This window comes from Cervus canadensis, chromosome 10, assembly GCF_019320065.1.
Source record: "Cervus canadensis isolate Bull #8, Minnesota chromosome 10, ASM1932006v1, whole genome shotgun sequence".
NCBI classification, from domain to species: Eukaryota; Metazoa; Chordata; class Mammalia; order Artiodactyla; family Cervidae; genus Cervus; species Cervus canadensis.
The window spans coordinates 59,540,992-59,558,568 of NC_057395.1; the positions used below are offsets into that span (position 1 = coordinate 59,540,992).

The window sequence follows — 17,577 nt, forward strand, 5'->3', positions numbered from 1 at the left end:
CGGAAGAACAATCAGGAGGCTGGTCTGGCTGGAGAGCGGACAGGACGTGGGAGCTGAGGCCCCACAGGATGGTGAGAGCTGAGGCCACAGGAGAAGACAACGCAAGAAGTGTCAGCAAATCGCTTCAGGCCTTGCAGGCCACAGGGAAGATTTTGGCTTTTACTTCAAGTGAGCGGGGAGCCACGAGAGGATTCCAAGCTGGGAGGGCACACTGCCTAGCTTATGTCATCCAGGATCTGTGTGAGTGCCCTGTAAAGATTAAACTCTGTGCGTGCGTGCACATGCACACATGTATGGGCACAGAGAAGAAGGAAGCTGGGAGACCAGGGGGAGGCAGGGGCAATAATCCAGATGAGAGTTCGCAGTGGCTCCATCCAGGGAACTGGCCTTGAGGATGATGGGGAACACTGAGGTACCGGATGTGTCTCCAAGGGTGAGTTGACAGGACTTGTTGGTGGCTTGGATTCAGGCTATGAGGAAACAGGAGTCAAGAGGACTCCAAGGTTATGGCTGGAGCGGCCACTCTCCTCAGGTGTGGGTGGCATAGGAGGGCAGGTCTGGAGGGGGAGGGGTGGCAAGGAGAACAGTTTGGGGTAGTTGAGATTCGCCATGTAGGTGAATTCATGTGGAAATCCAAGCCTGCAGCTTGGGACCCACCTCATAAGCACTCGTGGTAAACAGCCCACCTGCCAATGCAGGAGACGGAAGAGATAGTTTCTATCTCTGGGTTGGGAAGATCCCTTGGAGGAAGGCATGGCAACCCATTCCAGTATTCTTGCCTGGAGAATCCCATGACAGAGGAGCCTGGTGGGCTACAGTCCATCGGGTCACAAAGAGCCGGACACAACTGCAGCGACTTAGGACGCACCTCATAGGTTGTCGTGAAGGTTCAGTGAGCTCCTATCTGTAAGGCTCTGAGAACAGGGCCTGGCCCCCAGTAAATGCCAGAAGAGGCTAACTGTATTTATTTTCCTGGAAAAGATCCCACTTTTAGCTCCAGCTCTGGTTCTCAGAACCCCTTCCTCCCATCCTTCTCAGAGATGGGGACAGAAATTTGTCAAGTTGGCTGAGAAATTTCCCATCTCACCTGTAAAATGATGATAATCATCCACTTTCCCAAAAGATTATTGTGAGGAGCGAATAAGAAATAATGGACCTAATTGCCCAGCACACAGTAGGTGTCATAAAAGTCTCCTTTCTCCCTTCCCAGCCCCTGGTGGTCAGGGAGAAGAGAAGCAAAGTCAGTATCCATGTCAGCTGTTTATTGAAAGGCAGGGGGAGGGGCAGGAGGGTGAAAGATGGGGAGAGGCAGTAGAGCCTGCCTGCTGGAGGAGGACTGAGGACCCTCCCAGGATGGCCTGCCCCAAAGCCCCCTACCCTCCCATACCCCGACTCCGGTGAGACTGAGGGGGGATGGTAGAGGCATGGGCCTTGGGCCTTTCTCCAGCTGTCTTGGAGCTCCCCCTAGTGGTTGGGAACAGAGATGCTGCATGTGGCTGTGGAGATGGACCAGTGCCTTCAGAAGGCACATTTGTTGCAGTGTGAGGTCAGGACCTGTGGCTGATGGTTTCTAGGTGGGTGGGCTCTGAGGGGCAAAGACATTCCAGTTCTCCTGTCTTCTGGCTCTTAGAGACTATTTAAATGCATATCCAAAGTATCTTCTGAGCCATCTGGACCATTAGGCATCAGCCAGTCTCTCTGGGAGACTAGACCCTGATGTTGGGAAAAATTGAAGGCAGGAGGAGAAGGGGACAACAGAGGATGAGATGGCTGGATGGCATCACTGACTCAATGGACATGAGTTTGAGCAAGCTCTGGGAGATGGTGAAGGGCAGGGAAGCCTGGCATGCTGCAGTCCCTGGAGTTGCAGAGTTGGACACGACTGAGTGATTGAACAAGTCTCTTTAGGCCAAACCTGTGCCACCCCTGAGGGGGGTCCCCTGATGGCCAGGAAGGTGTGGCATCGTGCTCTAACCATACAACAAGATCTGTCCCAGGAGTCTAGAGACGTGGGTCCAAGTTCCTGCAAACTCAGGCAGGTGGACTGCTAGCCTCTCTCAACCACCTTATCTGTAAACTGGGACTAGTTCAGGATGGGGTGGACTCAGGGGCTCTGACAGCAAAATGCACAGAAAGCATACTGTAGGGCGGTCAATACTTTCACACTATCTTGGTCCTAGTGAGCATCTTTGACTCATCCAAGGCATCCTGGTGCAGCCGACAGAGGGAGGGGTCAGTGGGTAAGAAGGACCCTACTACCCCTCCCCCATCTTTGTCTATGGCAGGTAATACTTATATCCTGGGGAGAAAAAGAAAGTCATGGAACTCTAGAATCTGGTCCACATCGCTCATAGTACAGAGGCAGGAACTGATGGTCTGAAAGGTTAAGGGACTTGCCCAAGGTCATATAGAGGAAAGAGTGTGGACAGGGTGAGGGAGGTGTTTTCTGTTTCTGAATGGTCTTGTAGAGGAGGGATGGGTAGGCAGTTTTGTGGGGACTCAGGGAAGGCTGGCATCTTGGATGAGTTAGGGCCCCACCCCTGGGAAGGGACACAGAGACGTGGGGTCCAGACTTTCTGACTTGGGGTTGGGTCTTCTAAGGGCTTCAATGGAAGGGGACCCACTGAAAGGGATAAGTTAGGGATGTGGTGGGAACGTGGGTTGTGGTGGGGAGGAGGAAGCCTCTAGACCCCAGGTCTGGCTCCTCCTCTGGCTGCATGGGCAGCTCAAAAGTCCCGCTTGGGCTGGATGGTCTGCACAGAGGACTGCCCAAAGTGGCTGGTGGGTGGCGAGAACCAAGACTGGCCACTGGCATCATGGAAGATGGGGGACAACTGCTGCTCCAGCTCATCCCCGAAGACCTCCACGTGGCCGTCTGCTTCAGTATCCAAGGGTTCCGCCTTGGTGTCCTGGCCCAGCCAACCAGTCATGGCCCAGATCAGGCAGATGGCCAGCAGGGTCCCAGCTGCCCCGCAGAGCACTGTGCCTGCCAGGCGGCAGGTGACCAGGGCCTGGTTGTAGTCGGCCGCTCGCTGATCCAACACCAGGAACTCGCCCTCTCCGATGCCCTCCAACTTGGGGGGCACTGCGTAGCCAGTGATCAGGGCCGCCATACCCAGCAGCAGAAGCAGGGCACCAGAGGACAAGCTGATCTGAAGGGAGGCAGACAGATTGGGAGGCAGTCAGAGTCAGCTGGGGCCCCAGGCCAAGGGATCACCTTGGATCCCAATTGGACTTAAAGGTAACCCTTTAAGAGATGGGGTCATAGACACACCTACTAGGATCTGACAAGAGGCACAAACTGTCATGTTCTATTTGGAATCTTGAGGATTGTGGACTAATTTCCCTTGAAGCCCCCACCTAGCAGTGGATTTCTTCTGTCAGCCTTGATTCCTCCTCCGTCATCCTTTGGGTCCCATCTTATCCCTCTGTCCCATCTCTATCCCTCTGTTGGGTTAACTTCTACACACCCTTCAGATCGCAGGCATCTCAAACCTCACCCCTTCAGGGTAGCCTTCTAGTATACCCTTGGACAGGGTCAAGTGCCCTGCTCTGTACTCTAGCAAACTCTGTGCCCGTTTGTTCTTCAGTGCACTCACCTTGGTGCACACTTGGACATGTACTTTGGTTACTATGTATATGGTGTCTGCCTGCTATACCAGACTGAGAAAGCCACGACATCAGAGACAGTCTATTTGGGCTCCCGAGGGGTCTTCTGTGCCTAGCACGGTGCTCGTACAGAGCAGTAGCTGAGGGAATGTTTGCAGAATGACTAAATGTACCATAACTAGGAGTTCCTCAAAGACAGGGGCCACATCGTCTTAAATTCTGTGTCCCCCAAAACCTAGCACACTGCTTAGCAATAAGGAGGTGATCAAAAACTTAAAATATATACTTTCTCCTGGATCACCCCAGGCACTGAAGACATTTTCTGTCCTGGCATCCTATGTACACCGGGCCTGAGGTTGTGCATTCACTGTGCAGGTTGGCACCTCGCCTTCCCACTAGAGTGAAGCCTTTGGAAAGCAGAGAGGAGGGACCCTCTGTCTCAAACTTCCTACAGTATTTGTCAAAGAGCATTGTAAATACCTGGCTCACTGCCACCTCCATACCTTTACCCAGATGGTGCTCCCTAACTGACCCCTCTCCATGGCTACTAAGGACATCGACTGTTTGTTTCTCCCATGTCTTCCACTCCCCTGGCAACAGTCCCTCAACATATCACTGGGAAGCTACAGGAAGATCTGAATGAGGTGAACCCTTCTTCCTACCAGTCAACACATACCATCGCTCTGGCCATAGTCATTAGCTCAGGGCTTGGCAAGTGACCCAATCAGAGCTGATGCAAAACTTCCCAGTACTTCTGCAAGTGAAAAGCATTGTTTCTTTTCTGAAGGAAATACAGGAGGAAATTCTGATTTCCTTCAGATGGTATGGAATAAGAGACTGAGGGTCATCATGGAAGCAGCCATTTGGAGAACACATGGGGGCCGCCTGATGCTAAGCGGCTGCAAGGGTATCACAGGGAGTCTGAGGGGATCCTTGAGTCTTGAGTGTGATGGTCCGAACTGCTGGACCGAACTTTGCCTGAAGACACCCAACCTCTGGTCTCTTCTATAAAATAAGTAATATTTCACCTTTATTGTTGAAACTCATTTGAGTTGGATTTCCTGTTGCCTGAACATGCAAGACTCTAACTTGCTACACAGTCCCTTTCCTTTCCATCCACTGGTCCCACCTCCTCCCTGAAACCACAGGAAATCACGAGTTGCTCCTCTTCCCACCTTACCTTCCAGCACAGTGTGGGCCAAGACTGATGAGGGCACAGTACGGGAGGCCCCTCAGGGTCCTCGCTGAGGGTGGTACCTGCACAGTCCTCGTAGAAGAGGTGTAGATAGGAGCGGACCCCATACCATTTGCCATCTTCCACATTAGGGCCTCGGCTGCAGCTGCAGGGACGGTCACAGCTCGGCATCCTGGGTCCCTGTGGGGTGGGCCAGGTGCAGTGGACAGAGGGAGGGGTCAGTGAGGGCTGCCCATGGAGATTCTTCAAGGTCCCCTGAATTTTCGTGCTCCTTTTACCTCTCCACACATTTTAGGCACCTCACACTCTTAGCAGAGCCTGCCCTTCTGGAATTCTGACTTGTCTTTCCCTGAGTATAGTGAGAATGAGCCAAGGCCTTGCACGTTTAGCCCATAACCCAGCAATCTGCTGGTGGCAATAAATGTGCATGTTAACTCTGGAGGTAGCCCAGGTTGGGACCGTGGGTTCTGGAGCCTGACTGCCTGGTTTGGAATCCAGGATCCACCACGTCCTGGCTGTGTGATGTCCAACAAGTGTTTTCACCTCTCTGAGTCTCAGTTTCCTCATCTGTAAAACAGAGTTGATCACATCCCTGCTTCATACAGTTATTTATCCAGTGCCAAGAAATGATAGCTTCTGTGATTTTCACTGTGATGTCTTCGTTGTTTTATCCTGAATGTCTCCAGCCCCATGTCTAGAGTGAGGGCTCCTCATCTCCATTTCCTCTCCAAATGTCTTCCCCTTAATTTCCCACCTTTCACGCTACTTTGGGGGTTAACTGCCATGGCTGCCACTTGCCCCACAGGATGGAGCTCCCCAAACTGCAAGGTCCTCAAAGATCCCTCCCCAGGGCTGCCCTTCAGAAGGCAAAAATCTCTAAGTCCCAAAATATCTTGACTCCACAGATGGTGACAATCAGAGGCCCTCAGGCTACAGGGCTGAGGTTCAAGATCAGATTTCTATACACACCTTTCTAAGGACCTTGCGTCTCACAGGTGGAGACACTGAGGCCTAGGGAATGGAGGGTACTTGTGTATCCACGCATCCTTAGGACTAAAAGCAAAGGGGATGGGGGATGCTGGGAGGGACTGGGCTCCCCTCCACCCCATAACGGCTCGAAGGCCCTCTGAACAGCTTCAAACAAAATGAAGTAATGTGCTTACACTGAAGGATAAGACAAATTTCTAGCCCCCTCTCATTTCTAGATTGTGGCCCTCAAATCCTTGTGTAGAGAGACTCACCAGCATACAAACAGATACCACAGAGACACACATACATATACACACACACACACACCAGAGACATACACAGATAGATGCACACACACACCCCAACACAAGCACACAAACACCACAGGGACACACGGACAGCCATACGCAGACCATATAGAAACCCACAGCACAAAGAGACACACCACACACACCCATACACAGACGCACACACAGCGCGTATTGGAGGTAATCCTATGGGTCCACACCGGCACAGAGGTGCGGCTTTAAAACTTGTCCGTAAACCGCAGCTCTCCACAGCTCTCACCCAAAACGCACGCGGGGAGCGGAAAAAGCGTAAAAGACATCGCCCCGCCCTCTCTCCCGCAATTGACAGACAACGGGAAAAGCGCGAGACCAAAAGCGAAAGACGGAGAAAGAAGACCGACCGAAGTCGGTGGAGAGAGCCGGCGCCCCCAGGGGCGGGGGCGGGGAGAGGCGGGGAGAGGCGGGCAGAGGCGGGACTCTACAAAGGGGTGGCCAGAGCGGGGCCCGCCCGGGGGAGGGGGTGAGCAGATAACGACCACTGATGGAGGAGCCTAGAAGGGGGCAGGGAGGGGCGCGGGGTTCGTACGCCTGCGTTAGCTCCTCCCTTGCATCTCACTGTCCCTTTCCTCCAAACACACATGATCACCTGATCCCACTGGCGTCGGAGCAGGAAGGTGACCTTGACGCTGCCCCCGCGCTCGTCGACCTGGCCCCTCCCTCTCCTTTTAGGGTTGCCGGGAGGCGGACCGGCGGTCTGGGGAAGGGAGGGAGAGGATGCTGAGGACCCTGGACCTAGGTTGCCATAGGAACCGCCGGGGAGCAGTCCTTAGGCAGGAAGCGGGAGGAGCTCCAGGAAGAGGAGGGGGCTCCTGGGTTTGGGGGAGGAAGGCTGCGGCCAGGAGGTGAGCTATGACAGGCGCAAGGGCCAGAAGATGGATGGAGTCTCTCGCCTTTATGGGGTCTCAGTTCTCCTTCCCAGACCCCGAGACCCTCTCACTCCAGCATCCAGTGTCGCTCTGGCCAGGAGGTGCTGGGGAGGAGGGGAGGGGGTCCGAGGCCCAGGAAAGCAGGCCAACTCCCCCCGCCCACTAGCGCACACTGTTTCAGACCCGACCACAGGTTCCTTAAGCGCATCCTTTTTCCTAGAGGGAAACTGAGGCAGAGAGGGATGGGGATGAGTTTTCCGCAGAGAGGTGGGTGGGGTCTTGTCCTGGAGGCCTCCGCCCAGACTATCGACCCTGAAGGGTCTCGGAGCGTGGGGGCTGGTGCGGGGGTAGGGGGTTGGTGAGACCTCTGACCCCTGCTCCTTCCCTGGGACCCCACCTCCCAAAGCCCGAGGCACACCAGGACTGGGGCACCGCCGTTCTGCCCGAGGAGGGACACGGCCAAACTGGGGGTGTGGCAGGGATGGGGGTGCTCTCCGGGTCTTGGGAGGAGGCGGGGCGGGGGTCGGGCCGCGAGTGGAGAGGGGCTGAGCTCACCTCTTGGTCCGCGGTCTCTGCCGAGCGCGAGCACAAGCAGAGCAGAAGCGGGTTGTGTTGGCGCCTGCGCCGCAGTTGGGGGGCGGGGGTGACACGGGGGTGGCGGGGGCGTCAGCCCGCCCAGAGGGCTGGCTCTGCAGATTTCGGACCCCTGCAGGACAGTGAGCCCTCTCCCCTTCCAAGAAGTCCCTTCTCTCTCTGAGACCCCAGACCCCTGGTGGGGACCCCACCACCTCCCTGGACCCGACTTTCTCATGCAGTCCCTCAGACTCCTCCCCTGACTGCTCCATCAATCTCTCAGCCCTCTGACTAAAGACCCTTGACTCTGCTGAACCTTGATTTCCTCACTTGGAGTAAAGGAAATCAACCCTGAGTATTCATTGGAAGGACTAATGCTGAAGCTGGAGCTCCAACACTTTGGCCACCTGATGTGAAGAGCTGACTCATTAGAAAAGACCCTGATGCTGGAAAGATTGAAGGCAGAAGAAGGGGACAAGAGAGGATGAGGTGGTTGCATGGCATCACCGGCTCAATAGACATGAGTTTGAGCAAACTCCCGGAGATGGTGAAGGACAGGGAAGCCTGGCATGCTGCAGTCCATGGGTCGCAAAGAGTCGGACACCACTGAGCAACTGAATACCATTTCCTCACTGCATCCTTGGTTCCCTCTGGGCCTCCATCTCCCTCAGGGACCCCTCACTCGCTCATCTCGTGGCCACAGCCCCATCCTCTTCACAGACTCCCTGCTCTCTCTCCCAGCCCCCACCCATGGTTGAGCCCCACCTCTCTCCCTCTGGGTTCCTACTAAGAAGTCCCCTCCTGCTTGCATCAGAAGCCCTTTGTCTGACTGAAGTCCTCACCCTCTCCCTGAGTCCCCCATCTTCTGTCCATTCTCTCTCTGTGTGCCCCTACCCCTTGCTGAGGATGCGCGCCACTTAGCTTGAGAAGGGAGCTGGTATGGGGGAGGAGGTGTTGGGGGAGACAAGTCCTTTCTCTTCTGGAAGGATCCTCCCTTGCTCTCTCTCCCAGCCTACCCCAGCTCCATCCTGGGCAGTGTGTGTCTTCTGGCCCATCTCCCTGGAGAGCCAGCCTTAGCCAGGCAGCCTCATTCCTTGTCATGTGTCCACCCACAGCCTTGGCTTTGTCCCACATTTACTGTATGGTCTTGGCAAAGTCACCACGCCTCTCCAAGCTTCTTCAGGCACCATTGCACACATGTGCTTTCATGCCCTGAGTGTCCAGTCTGTCTTTCCTTGGGTTGGAAGTGGGGGACACAGGGATGCATGAACTCTGCAAAGTGAAGACACTTCCTCTTCACTCACTATTGTATCCCTGAGCCTCACATGGCACTTGGCGTTGAACTGGGAGCTCAGTAAACACGTATTGAACACAGACTAACAGTAGCAAATATATGATGCTCCAGGCGTGCAAAGGGCTTCTCTAAATGCTTTGTATGCACTACTTACACACTTTTAATTGTGTGTGTGTGTGAGAGAGAGAGGAAGAGGAATTCCTGGAAGTCAAGACTGAAGGCCTCCCCTGTGACAGGAGATGAAGCTGGAGAGGCAGGCAGACCTGAGATCTTTCAAGGCCTCACAAGCCAAGGTAAGGAATTTGGCTTTCAACCCAAGAGTAGTAGGGAGCCATGGAAAGGTTGTAAAGAGGGGAGGGATGTGCTCTGATCTGCACTCTGAAAAGGTTTGTCTGGCTGCTGATCCCTTGGAAGAACAGGATAGAAAGCTCAAGCGTAGGAACAAAGGAGGCTCCATATTAGAGATGATGTCTCCTTGCACAGAAATGAATGGACTCAGAGATGTTAGGGGGTAAAAGGAAGTGCCGAACTAGCAAAAGATTGGAAACAGGACTTCCCTGGTGGTACAGTGGATAGGAATCCACCTGCCGGTGCAGGGGACATGGGTTCGCTCCTTGGTCCAGAAAGATGCCACGTGCCATGGAGCAACTAAGCCTGTGCCCCAGAACTGCTGAGCCCGAGCTCTAGAGCCTGGGAGTGGCAACTACTGGACCCACATGCTGCAACTACTCAAGCCCGGGTGCCTGGAGCCTGTTCTCTACTGCAAAAGAAGCCACTGCAATGAGAAGTTTGGGCACCGTAACCAAGAGTAGCCTCCACTCACCACAACTAGAGAAAGCCCTGGCACAGCAACGAAGACCCAGCGCAACCAAAAATAACTAACTAAATAAACAAACTTAAAAAAAAAAGATTGGAAATAACCTGCAGCAGTTTTAAAACCTGGCTGCAAATTCCTTAGTGCTTCTCCTACAATGAGGTGGGATATAGGTACCCTCTTTTGTATCTTGGGTGAGTCGACGACTGCTTCAACCAATAGAATATGGTGGAGGTGATGCTCTGAATTCTGTGGCCAGGACATGAAAAGACAGGCACTTCCCCTGGAACTCTAGCTTTTGGAGACCTGAGGTACCATGCAAGAAGTCTGCCGCCTTGAGACTACCATGCTGTGAGAAAGCCAGAATCATATGGAGAGCCCGCAGTAACCACCATCCCACCTGAGCCTGGTCTGTGAGTCATCCCGGTTCAAGCATCAGACACGTGAACAAAGCAGCAGCCAGATGATTCCTGTCCACAGTGGTTTGAATCAGGTTCAGCTCCGATGATATGAGAGAGGGGATGGATGGGACTGGGGAGTCAATGGGAAGGGATGAGGTCACATGAATAGGCAGGTGGTTTGGCACTGAGCCAGCAGAATAGGCAGGATTCAGTGTCCTCTGAGACCCAGGGAAGCAGAGAATGAAGGCCACTGAGAATAGGGACGTGGTGTTTGTGAGTTGAACTCTGGAGTCAGACAGAGCCAGTCTTGAATCCCCAGTTCTACCACTCTCTGCTTAAGTGATTTCAATGCTTTGAACCTTAGTTTCCCTAACTGAAATAAAATGGAGACGATATTAACAATTGCCTCTCAAAAGGGTTATAAGAGTGAAAATGAGATGTGTATAGATAACGCTTAGCAAAGCACCTGGAACAGAATAAGAACTCAATATATTATGGTCATTACTACTATTTTTATTGTTTGCGGGTGAGGAGGGAAGGAAGTTGAGTGACAAGAAACGTGATAAATTGAATGTTCTTTAGGAAAACAAGAGGTGTTATCAATTAAGAAACAGGGCTTATAGCTCCAGGGTAGAGCATCTGACCGCAGAGAAAGGAAGGTTTTAGTACCTTCCCTCTGAAGCACCCTTTCCAAGGGTGGTAAAGCAGACACAAAGGCCACATATTTTATGATTCCATCTATGTGAAATACCCAGGCTCAGAAAATCCATAGAAACAGAGAGCAGATTACTGTTTCCTAGGGGCTGGGATAAGGGAGGAATGGGAAGTGACTGCATGGTGGGTTTCCTTTTGGGGTGATGGAGATATCCCAGAACTAGATAGTGGTGATGATTGTACAGCATTATAAATATACCACATGTTGCTAATGATACATTTCATGTTGTATATATTTTACCATTTTTTTAAAGGGCAGTAAGGATTTGGACACTCAGTGATGATAATGATGGTGATGGATACCACGTATTAAGCATTTACTATGTGCCAGGAAATTTTACTTCTCAATAACCTTATGAGACAGGAGCTATGATAATTCCCATTTTATAGATGGTAAACCCTGGGTGTGGGAAGGTAAGTCACTTGCCCAAGGTCTGCCACAATGTGGCAGAATCTGAATTTGCTCTCATGGTTTTATGGCCATGATCTGTGGAGACAGCAGTCTGCTTGGCTGTGACTTTCTTTGGCAATGTCAGAACTGGGAGAGAAGAAGGTTGCTGATACCCCAGCTCCTGGGTTAGGGTTCCCTCGAATGGGTGGGGCAGAGGAGAGGGTGATGGGGAGTGCAGAGAGAAAGGGAGAGAGCAGATTCCGTGATGGACCTCACAACAGATCCTGGCTTCTTGAAGAAGGCAGCCTAGGAGGGGAGCAGATGGACCTGGAGAAAATGCAAGGATTCCAGGCTGAGGAGCTCAGTGCAGTCCAAAAATAAGTGGACGGGAAGGAAGGGAGTCCAAGGTCAGAATGTGGGACCCTGTAGTCAAAGATTTTAGATGTGAAAACTTGTAAGAGATGAGAAGGTCCAGGTCAGCACCATCCAGTAAAGTTTTCTGCAAAGACAGAAATGTTCTATATCTGTGCTGCCTATACCAGAGCTAACTGGCCATATTTGGCTATTAAGTACTTGAAATGTGGCTAGTGCAACTAAGGAAGCAAATTCCAAATTTTATATAATTTTAGTTACTCTAAAACTTAATTTAATTTGTTTCCATTTTTAGGCCACTCTGTGAAACTTGTGGGATCTTGGTTCCCTGACCACAGATGGAACCAGGGTCTCCTGCAGTGGAAGTACAGAGTCCTAACCACTGGACAGCCAGGGAATTCCCTCTAAATTTAATTTTAAACAGCCACATGTGGTTAGTGGCCACCATATGGGACAACCAAGTGTCAGTGGTATAAATCTTGCTGCTAGGGCCCTACTTTGGGCACAACTACTGCTATCTTAGACCCCCATCACCCATTCCCATCCACCCAATGCTTTTGCTCTGCCCCTAATGGCCTCTTCTCTGCATTGCAGCCACGATGAGCCTTTAAACCTAGATGCCCATCAGCAGACGAATGGATAAGGAAGCTGTGGTACATAGACACCATGGAATATTACTCAGCCATTAAAAAGAATTCATTTGAATCAGTTCTAATGAGATGGATGAAACTGGAGCCCATTATACAGAGTGAAGTAAGCCAGAAAGATAAAGACCAATACAGTATACTAACGCATATATATGGAATTTAGAAAGATGGTAACGATAACCCTATATGCAAAACAGAAAAAGAGACACAGATGTACAGAACAGAATTTTGGACTCTGTGGGAGAAGGCGAGGGTGGGATGTTTCGAGAGAACAGCATCGAAACATGTATATTATCTAGGGTGAAACAGATCACCAGCCCAGGCTGGATGCATGAGACAAGTGCTCGGGCCTGGTGCACTGGGAAGACCCAGAGGAATCGGGTGGAGAGGGAGGTGGGAGGGGGGATCGGGATGGGGAATACATGTAAATCCATGGCTGATTCATGTCAATGTATGACAAAAACCACTACAATATTATAAAGTAATTAGCCTCCAACTAATAAAAATAAATGGAAAACATAAATAAATAAACTGTGAGTCAGATTCTCTCATTCCCCTGCTCAAAACCCTCCAGAGCATCTCATCTTACTCAGGGTAAGAGGAAAAGACTGGTGGATTAAAGATGGCCACAAACTCTTCATCACTTTGTTCCTCCTCCTCTGAGCTGGCCCAGCATCCACTTTAACCAATAGAATGGGATGAAAGTAATGCTCTGGACCTGGCTTTCAAGGGGAACAGCTTCCTTTTCAACCCCCTTGTGGAATACTCACTTGTGAAATTCTCCCTCTTGGGTCCCAGTCCCATGCAGAAGAAATCCAAGCCACGTGAAGAAGCCATCTGTAAATGCTGCATTTGATAGCCCCGGCCAAACTTCCAGCTTACAGGAGCACCAACTACTGTATTAGCATCATGTGGGTGAGTCATCTTGGATGTTCCAGCCTGCTTGAGCCCCCAGGGGACATCACATGAGCAGAAGAACCATCCTACTGAATTCCATAAACCCACAGAATCTTGAAAGATAACAAAACAGTGTTGTTTTCAGGTATAAGCTGTGTAATAGTTTGCTTATGCAGTGGTAGATACTGCAAACCAGTCCTTACTGTGGCCTCTAATTGCTCCCCACCCCCCAACCTTTTTTGAGCTCCAAAATCACTGCAGATGGTGACTGCAGCCTTGAAATTAAAAGATACTTGCTCCTCGGAAGAAAAGTTATGACCAACCTAGACAGCATATTAAAAATCAGAGACATTACTTTGCCAACAAAGGTCCATCTAGTCAAAGCTATGGTTTTTCCAGTGGTCATGTATGGATGTGAGAGTTGGACTATAAAGAAAGCTGAGTGCCAAAGAATTGATGCTTTGAAACTGTGGTGTTGGAGAAGACTCTTGAGAGTCTCTTGGACTGCAAGGAGATCCAACCAGTCCATCCTAAAGGAAATCAGTCCTGAATATTCATTGGAAGGACAGATGCTAAAGCTGAAACTCTAATACTTTGGCCACCTGATGCGAAGAACTGACTCATTGGAAAAGATCCTGATGCTGGGAAAGATTGGAGGCGGGAGGAGAAGGGGACGACAGAGGATAGACATGAGTTTGAGTAAATTCAGGGAGTTGGTGATGGACAGGGAGGCCTGGCATGCTGCAGTTCATGCGGTTGCAAAGAGTCGGACACAGATGAGCCACTGAACTGAACTGAACCCCAACCTTACTTCTGTCTTTGATCTCATCTTTTCCATTCCCTCACTCACTGGGCTCCAGCCACACTGGCCTCCTTGTTCTTCCTTGAATGAACCCAGCACCCTGGGCAGACTCCTACCTCAAGGCTTCAGAGACTTTGCACCCGTTTGCTTCTCTGTCTTTCTTTCTTTTGTTTCTCTAGATATCTGCATAGCTAGTTTCTGGCTTTATTCAGAGCTCTGCTCATATATAATCTTATCAAAGAGGTTTTATTGCATCACTGTAACAGAGACATACACTGCTTCACCCTTGAGGTTAGACAAAGCCATGGGATTTGTTCTGGCCAGTGAGCTATGAACAGAATGATGCGTGTCACTTCTGGGCCAAAGCATTTGTCTGGTTGTTATTAATATAACAAACCAACTCAAAACTTAGTAACTTAAAACAGCAACGATCGTTATTTTGCTCACAAATCTGCAACTGGCAGGCCTCAGTGGGAAGGTTTGAGCCTGCTCCATTTAGCATCAGCTGTGGTGGCTTGATGGGGGGCTGGGAAGAGCCAGTTCCAAGACGGCTTGCTGACATGGCCGGCAAGTAGTTGGTAAAGGCTGTCAAGTGGGAGCTAAGCTGGGGCTGAGGGCCAGCGGCCTCAGTTCTTCTCCATGCAGACTCTCCACAGTTTCTTGAGCTTCCTCACAGCTTGGTGACTGGATCCCAAAAATGAGAATTCCAGGAAAGAAGAGGTGAGAGTTGCAAGTTCCTCAAGACTAGAGTCTAGAAAGTGGCCCAGTGTCGCTTCGACTCTAGTCTATTGTCACAGAGGCCGGATTCAAGAAAAGGAGACACTCAGCAGGAGAAATGTTAAATTATGCGGGGGCTGTGTAACCTCTCATAGCAAATCTTCCACTGACTCAAAAAGGTTTCTTTTCATTCTGAGCTTGTATCCAGGTCTCCAAAGAGATTCCTTGGTCTCAGACTTTTTTTGAGGAGAAAAAGCAGAACTTGAGATTCATTTAGTTAACAGGAAACCCCGAAAACAACCAAGGGTGAGAAACTGGGTTGCTAAGAAACCTCTGAGGATGGGGGAGAGGGTTGGCATCCATTGCTAGGCAACCTGGAAGAAGTTAGACATGCAGGTTTCATAGGTTCCTGGAATGCCAGGCTGGATATTCTCCTAAAGACGTCTAGTCCGACCACCTAACTGTACATATGGGGAAACTAAGACCTCAAACAGCAAGGTGATTAGCCCCAAATCCCTCCAATTTCTCAAGAAAAGTAAAGACAAATGGCATGGGAGGGCATTGTCACTGGATAGAGCTGGTAGCTGAAAAATAAGTCTATAAATCGGTAAAGACATCAACCACAAACAGCCTTGAAGACCAGGCCAAGAAATTTAGACTTTATCCTGTAGGTGATAGGGAGCCACCACAGAGTTTTTGACAGTGGTCAGGTTTGTGTGTTCAGAAGATCCTTGGGATGCGATCTGGAGATCCAGAATAAAGTCTAAATGCCTTCAGGGCCCTTGATGCTCTTGCCGGTCAATCTCCTTTCTCCCCACCATTCCCTCTAGCCACAACCAACTTCCTTCCATGTCAGCCTCTCTCTTTAAAAAAAAAATTTATTTATTTTTAGCTGTGTTGGGTCTTTGTTGTTGTGCCAGAGCTTTCTCTAGTTGCCTCGAGTGGAGATTGCTCTCTAGTTGCGGTGTGCAGACTTCTCATTGCAGTGGCTTCTCTTGTTGCAGAACGTGGGCGCGAGGGTGCTTGGGCTTCAGTAGTTGCTATGCACAGGCTCAATAGTTGTGGTGCCTGGGCTTAGTTGCCCCTCAGCATGTGAGATCTTCTGGATCAGAGATCTAACCCATGTCCCCCTGCATCGGCAGATGGATTTTTCACCACTGAACCACCAGGGAAGTCCCATATCAGCCTCTCTTGCCAAGTCTTCCCTCTTGAACTTACTGGTGTCTGGAAAGCTTTTTCCTTCCCCTGCATCTGCCTCATCCTACTCTTCTGACTTTAATTGGTGCATAATAAACTGTCCCCGAAATTAAATAGTGCAAATATTAGTAGCTGACGTTTCATTTTGCTCATGGGGGTCTGTGGTTCAGGAATTCAGACAGCGCAAGAAAGGGTGGGGGCTTCCCAGGTGACACAATGGGTAAAGAATCCACCTGCCAAGCAGGAGACACGGGTTTGATCCCTGGGCTAAGAAGATTCCCCTGGAGAAGGAAATGGCCACCCACTCTAGTATTCTTGCCTGGGAAATACAGTGGGCAGAGGAGCCTGACGAGCTAAAGTCCATGGGGTCACAAAAGAGTTGGGCACAACTTAGCAACAACAATAAGAGGGGGTGGTTTTTCTCTGCTCTATGAACCTTGCCTGGGAGGACTTGAATGACTAGGGGCTGGAATCATCTGAAGTCTTCTTCATTCATGTGTCTGGGGCCTTGACAGTGTCTGTATCACCTGGTACAACTCCACGTGGTCCCTCCATGTGTTTGGGGGCTTCTTCATCACGTGACAATCTCAGGGTTGTTAGACTTCTTACAGTAGTTCACTGTGACCTAGGCTTGGAAACCTACAGCATCATTCCTGCATCCTAGCAGTAACAAGCGGATCACAAAGACCAGTCCAGATTCAAGGGGAAGGAAATTCATGGGAGGGATGTCAAAGAACTTGTAGCCATGTCCTAAAACCACAACAACCCATGGAGGCCTCAGTCACAGCTTACACATCATTTCCTCAAGGAGGTGACCTAATCACCTCCTGCTCCTTGACTGGATTAAGGCCCTCCTCTGTGTCCCCCTAAGCCCCACTGTCCATCTCCATCAATGCATTTCCATTCCTGTGTTTATTGGTCTTTCTGCTCCTCTGACCTGAGGGTTCAGTGAGGATGGATCATGTCTGTTTTTTTCACCTTTGTACACCCAGCTGCTAGCAGTGTGAGGCAAAGCAGGATGTTAATAAATGTTTGTTGCTTGGGTAAGCAAATGAATGATTCAGTGATCTAAGACATGGAGCCCAATGCAGACGCCATTCTTTGCTTATGAAGTTTACACACTAGTTGGAGAGATACATACAAAATAAAAACTGTGTGTGATAAATGCCAGATAGTGGCAAATGCTATTATGAAAAATGAAGCAAAGTAAGGAGCTAGCATCAGGGGGACAGTAATACTTTATATGAACTGTCAGGGAAGACCACTCTGAGTTAGTGACATTGGAGCTGAGACCAAAGGAAGTGAGAGTAAGCCAGGTGGGTATCTGGGAGAAGAGCATTTCAAGCAGCATGGACAGCACGTGCAAAGGGCCTCTGGTGGGTGGGTGCTTGGCAGTTTTGAGGAACAGCAAGGAAGCCAGTGTGGAGTGTGGTGAGAGAAGGGAAAAGTGGCAGGAGATGAGTCCCAGCGTAGGCCACAGAGTGGCCAGATCCCACGGAGTTTCACAGGCCATGATGAGGATTTTCTTTGGCTTTTTTTTTTTTCTTTGGCTTTTAGTCTGAATGAGATGGGATCCACTGGAGAGTTTTGAGCAGAGATGGTATATAGTCCGATCTATAGTTGAAACAGATTTCTCTGATGGCTCTGTGGATAACAAGACTGATTAGGGCAAAGCAAGTTCAGTGAAACGGCTGGTACAGAATACCAGGCAAGAAATGGTGGGGGCTAGGACAAGGAGAGTGGCCACGAAAATGGTGAGAGGTAATAGGATA

At 50.4% G+C, this 17,577-nt stretch overlaps 1 protein-coding gene across 4 annotated transcripts; it reads right to left on the bottom strand.

The window, feature by feature from the left end:
• Positions 1 to 1,247: 1,247 nt before the first annotated feature.
• Positions 1,248 to 13,068, bottom strand: NRSN2 (neurensin 2). Of its 4 annotated transcripts, none has more exons than XM_043480419.1 (3): positions 12,963 to 13,068; positions 4,790 to 4,984; positions 1,248 to 3,152 (listed from the first exon to the last, which is right to left on the bottom strand). In XM_043480419.1, the coding sequence occupies exons 2-3, from the start codon at positions 4,973 to 4,975 to the stop codon at positions 2,727 to 2,729; spliced, it is 612 nt and encodes a 203-aa protein (XP_043336354.1). In that variant the 5' UTR covers positions 4,976 to 4,984; positions 12,963 to 13,068; the 3' UTR covers positions 1,248 to 2,726. The 4 variants fall into 4 exon arrangements, with proteins under 4 accessions (XP_043336354.1, XP_043336356.1, XP_043336353.1 ...); XM_043480421.1 differs by lacking the exon at positions 12,963 to 13,068 and adding an exon at positions 10,068 to 10,287; XM_043480418.1 differs by lacking the exon at positions 12,963 to 13,068 and adding an exon at positions 7,542 to 7,996.
• Between the last annotated feature and the right edge of the window lie 4,509 nt (positions 13,069 to 17,577).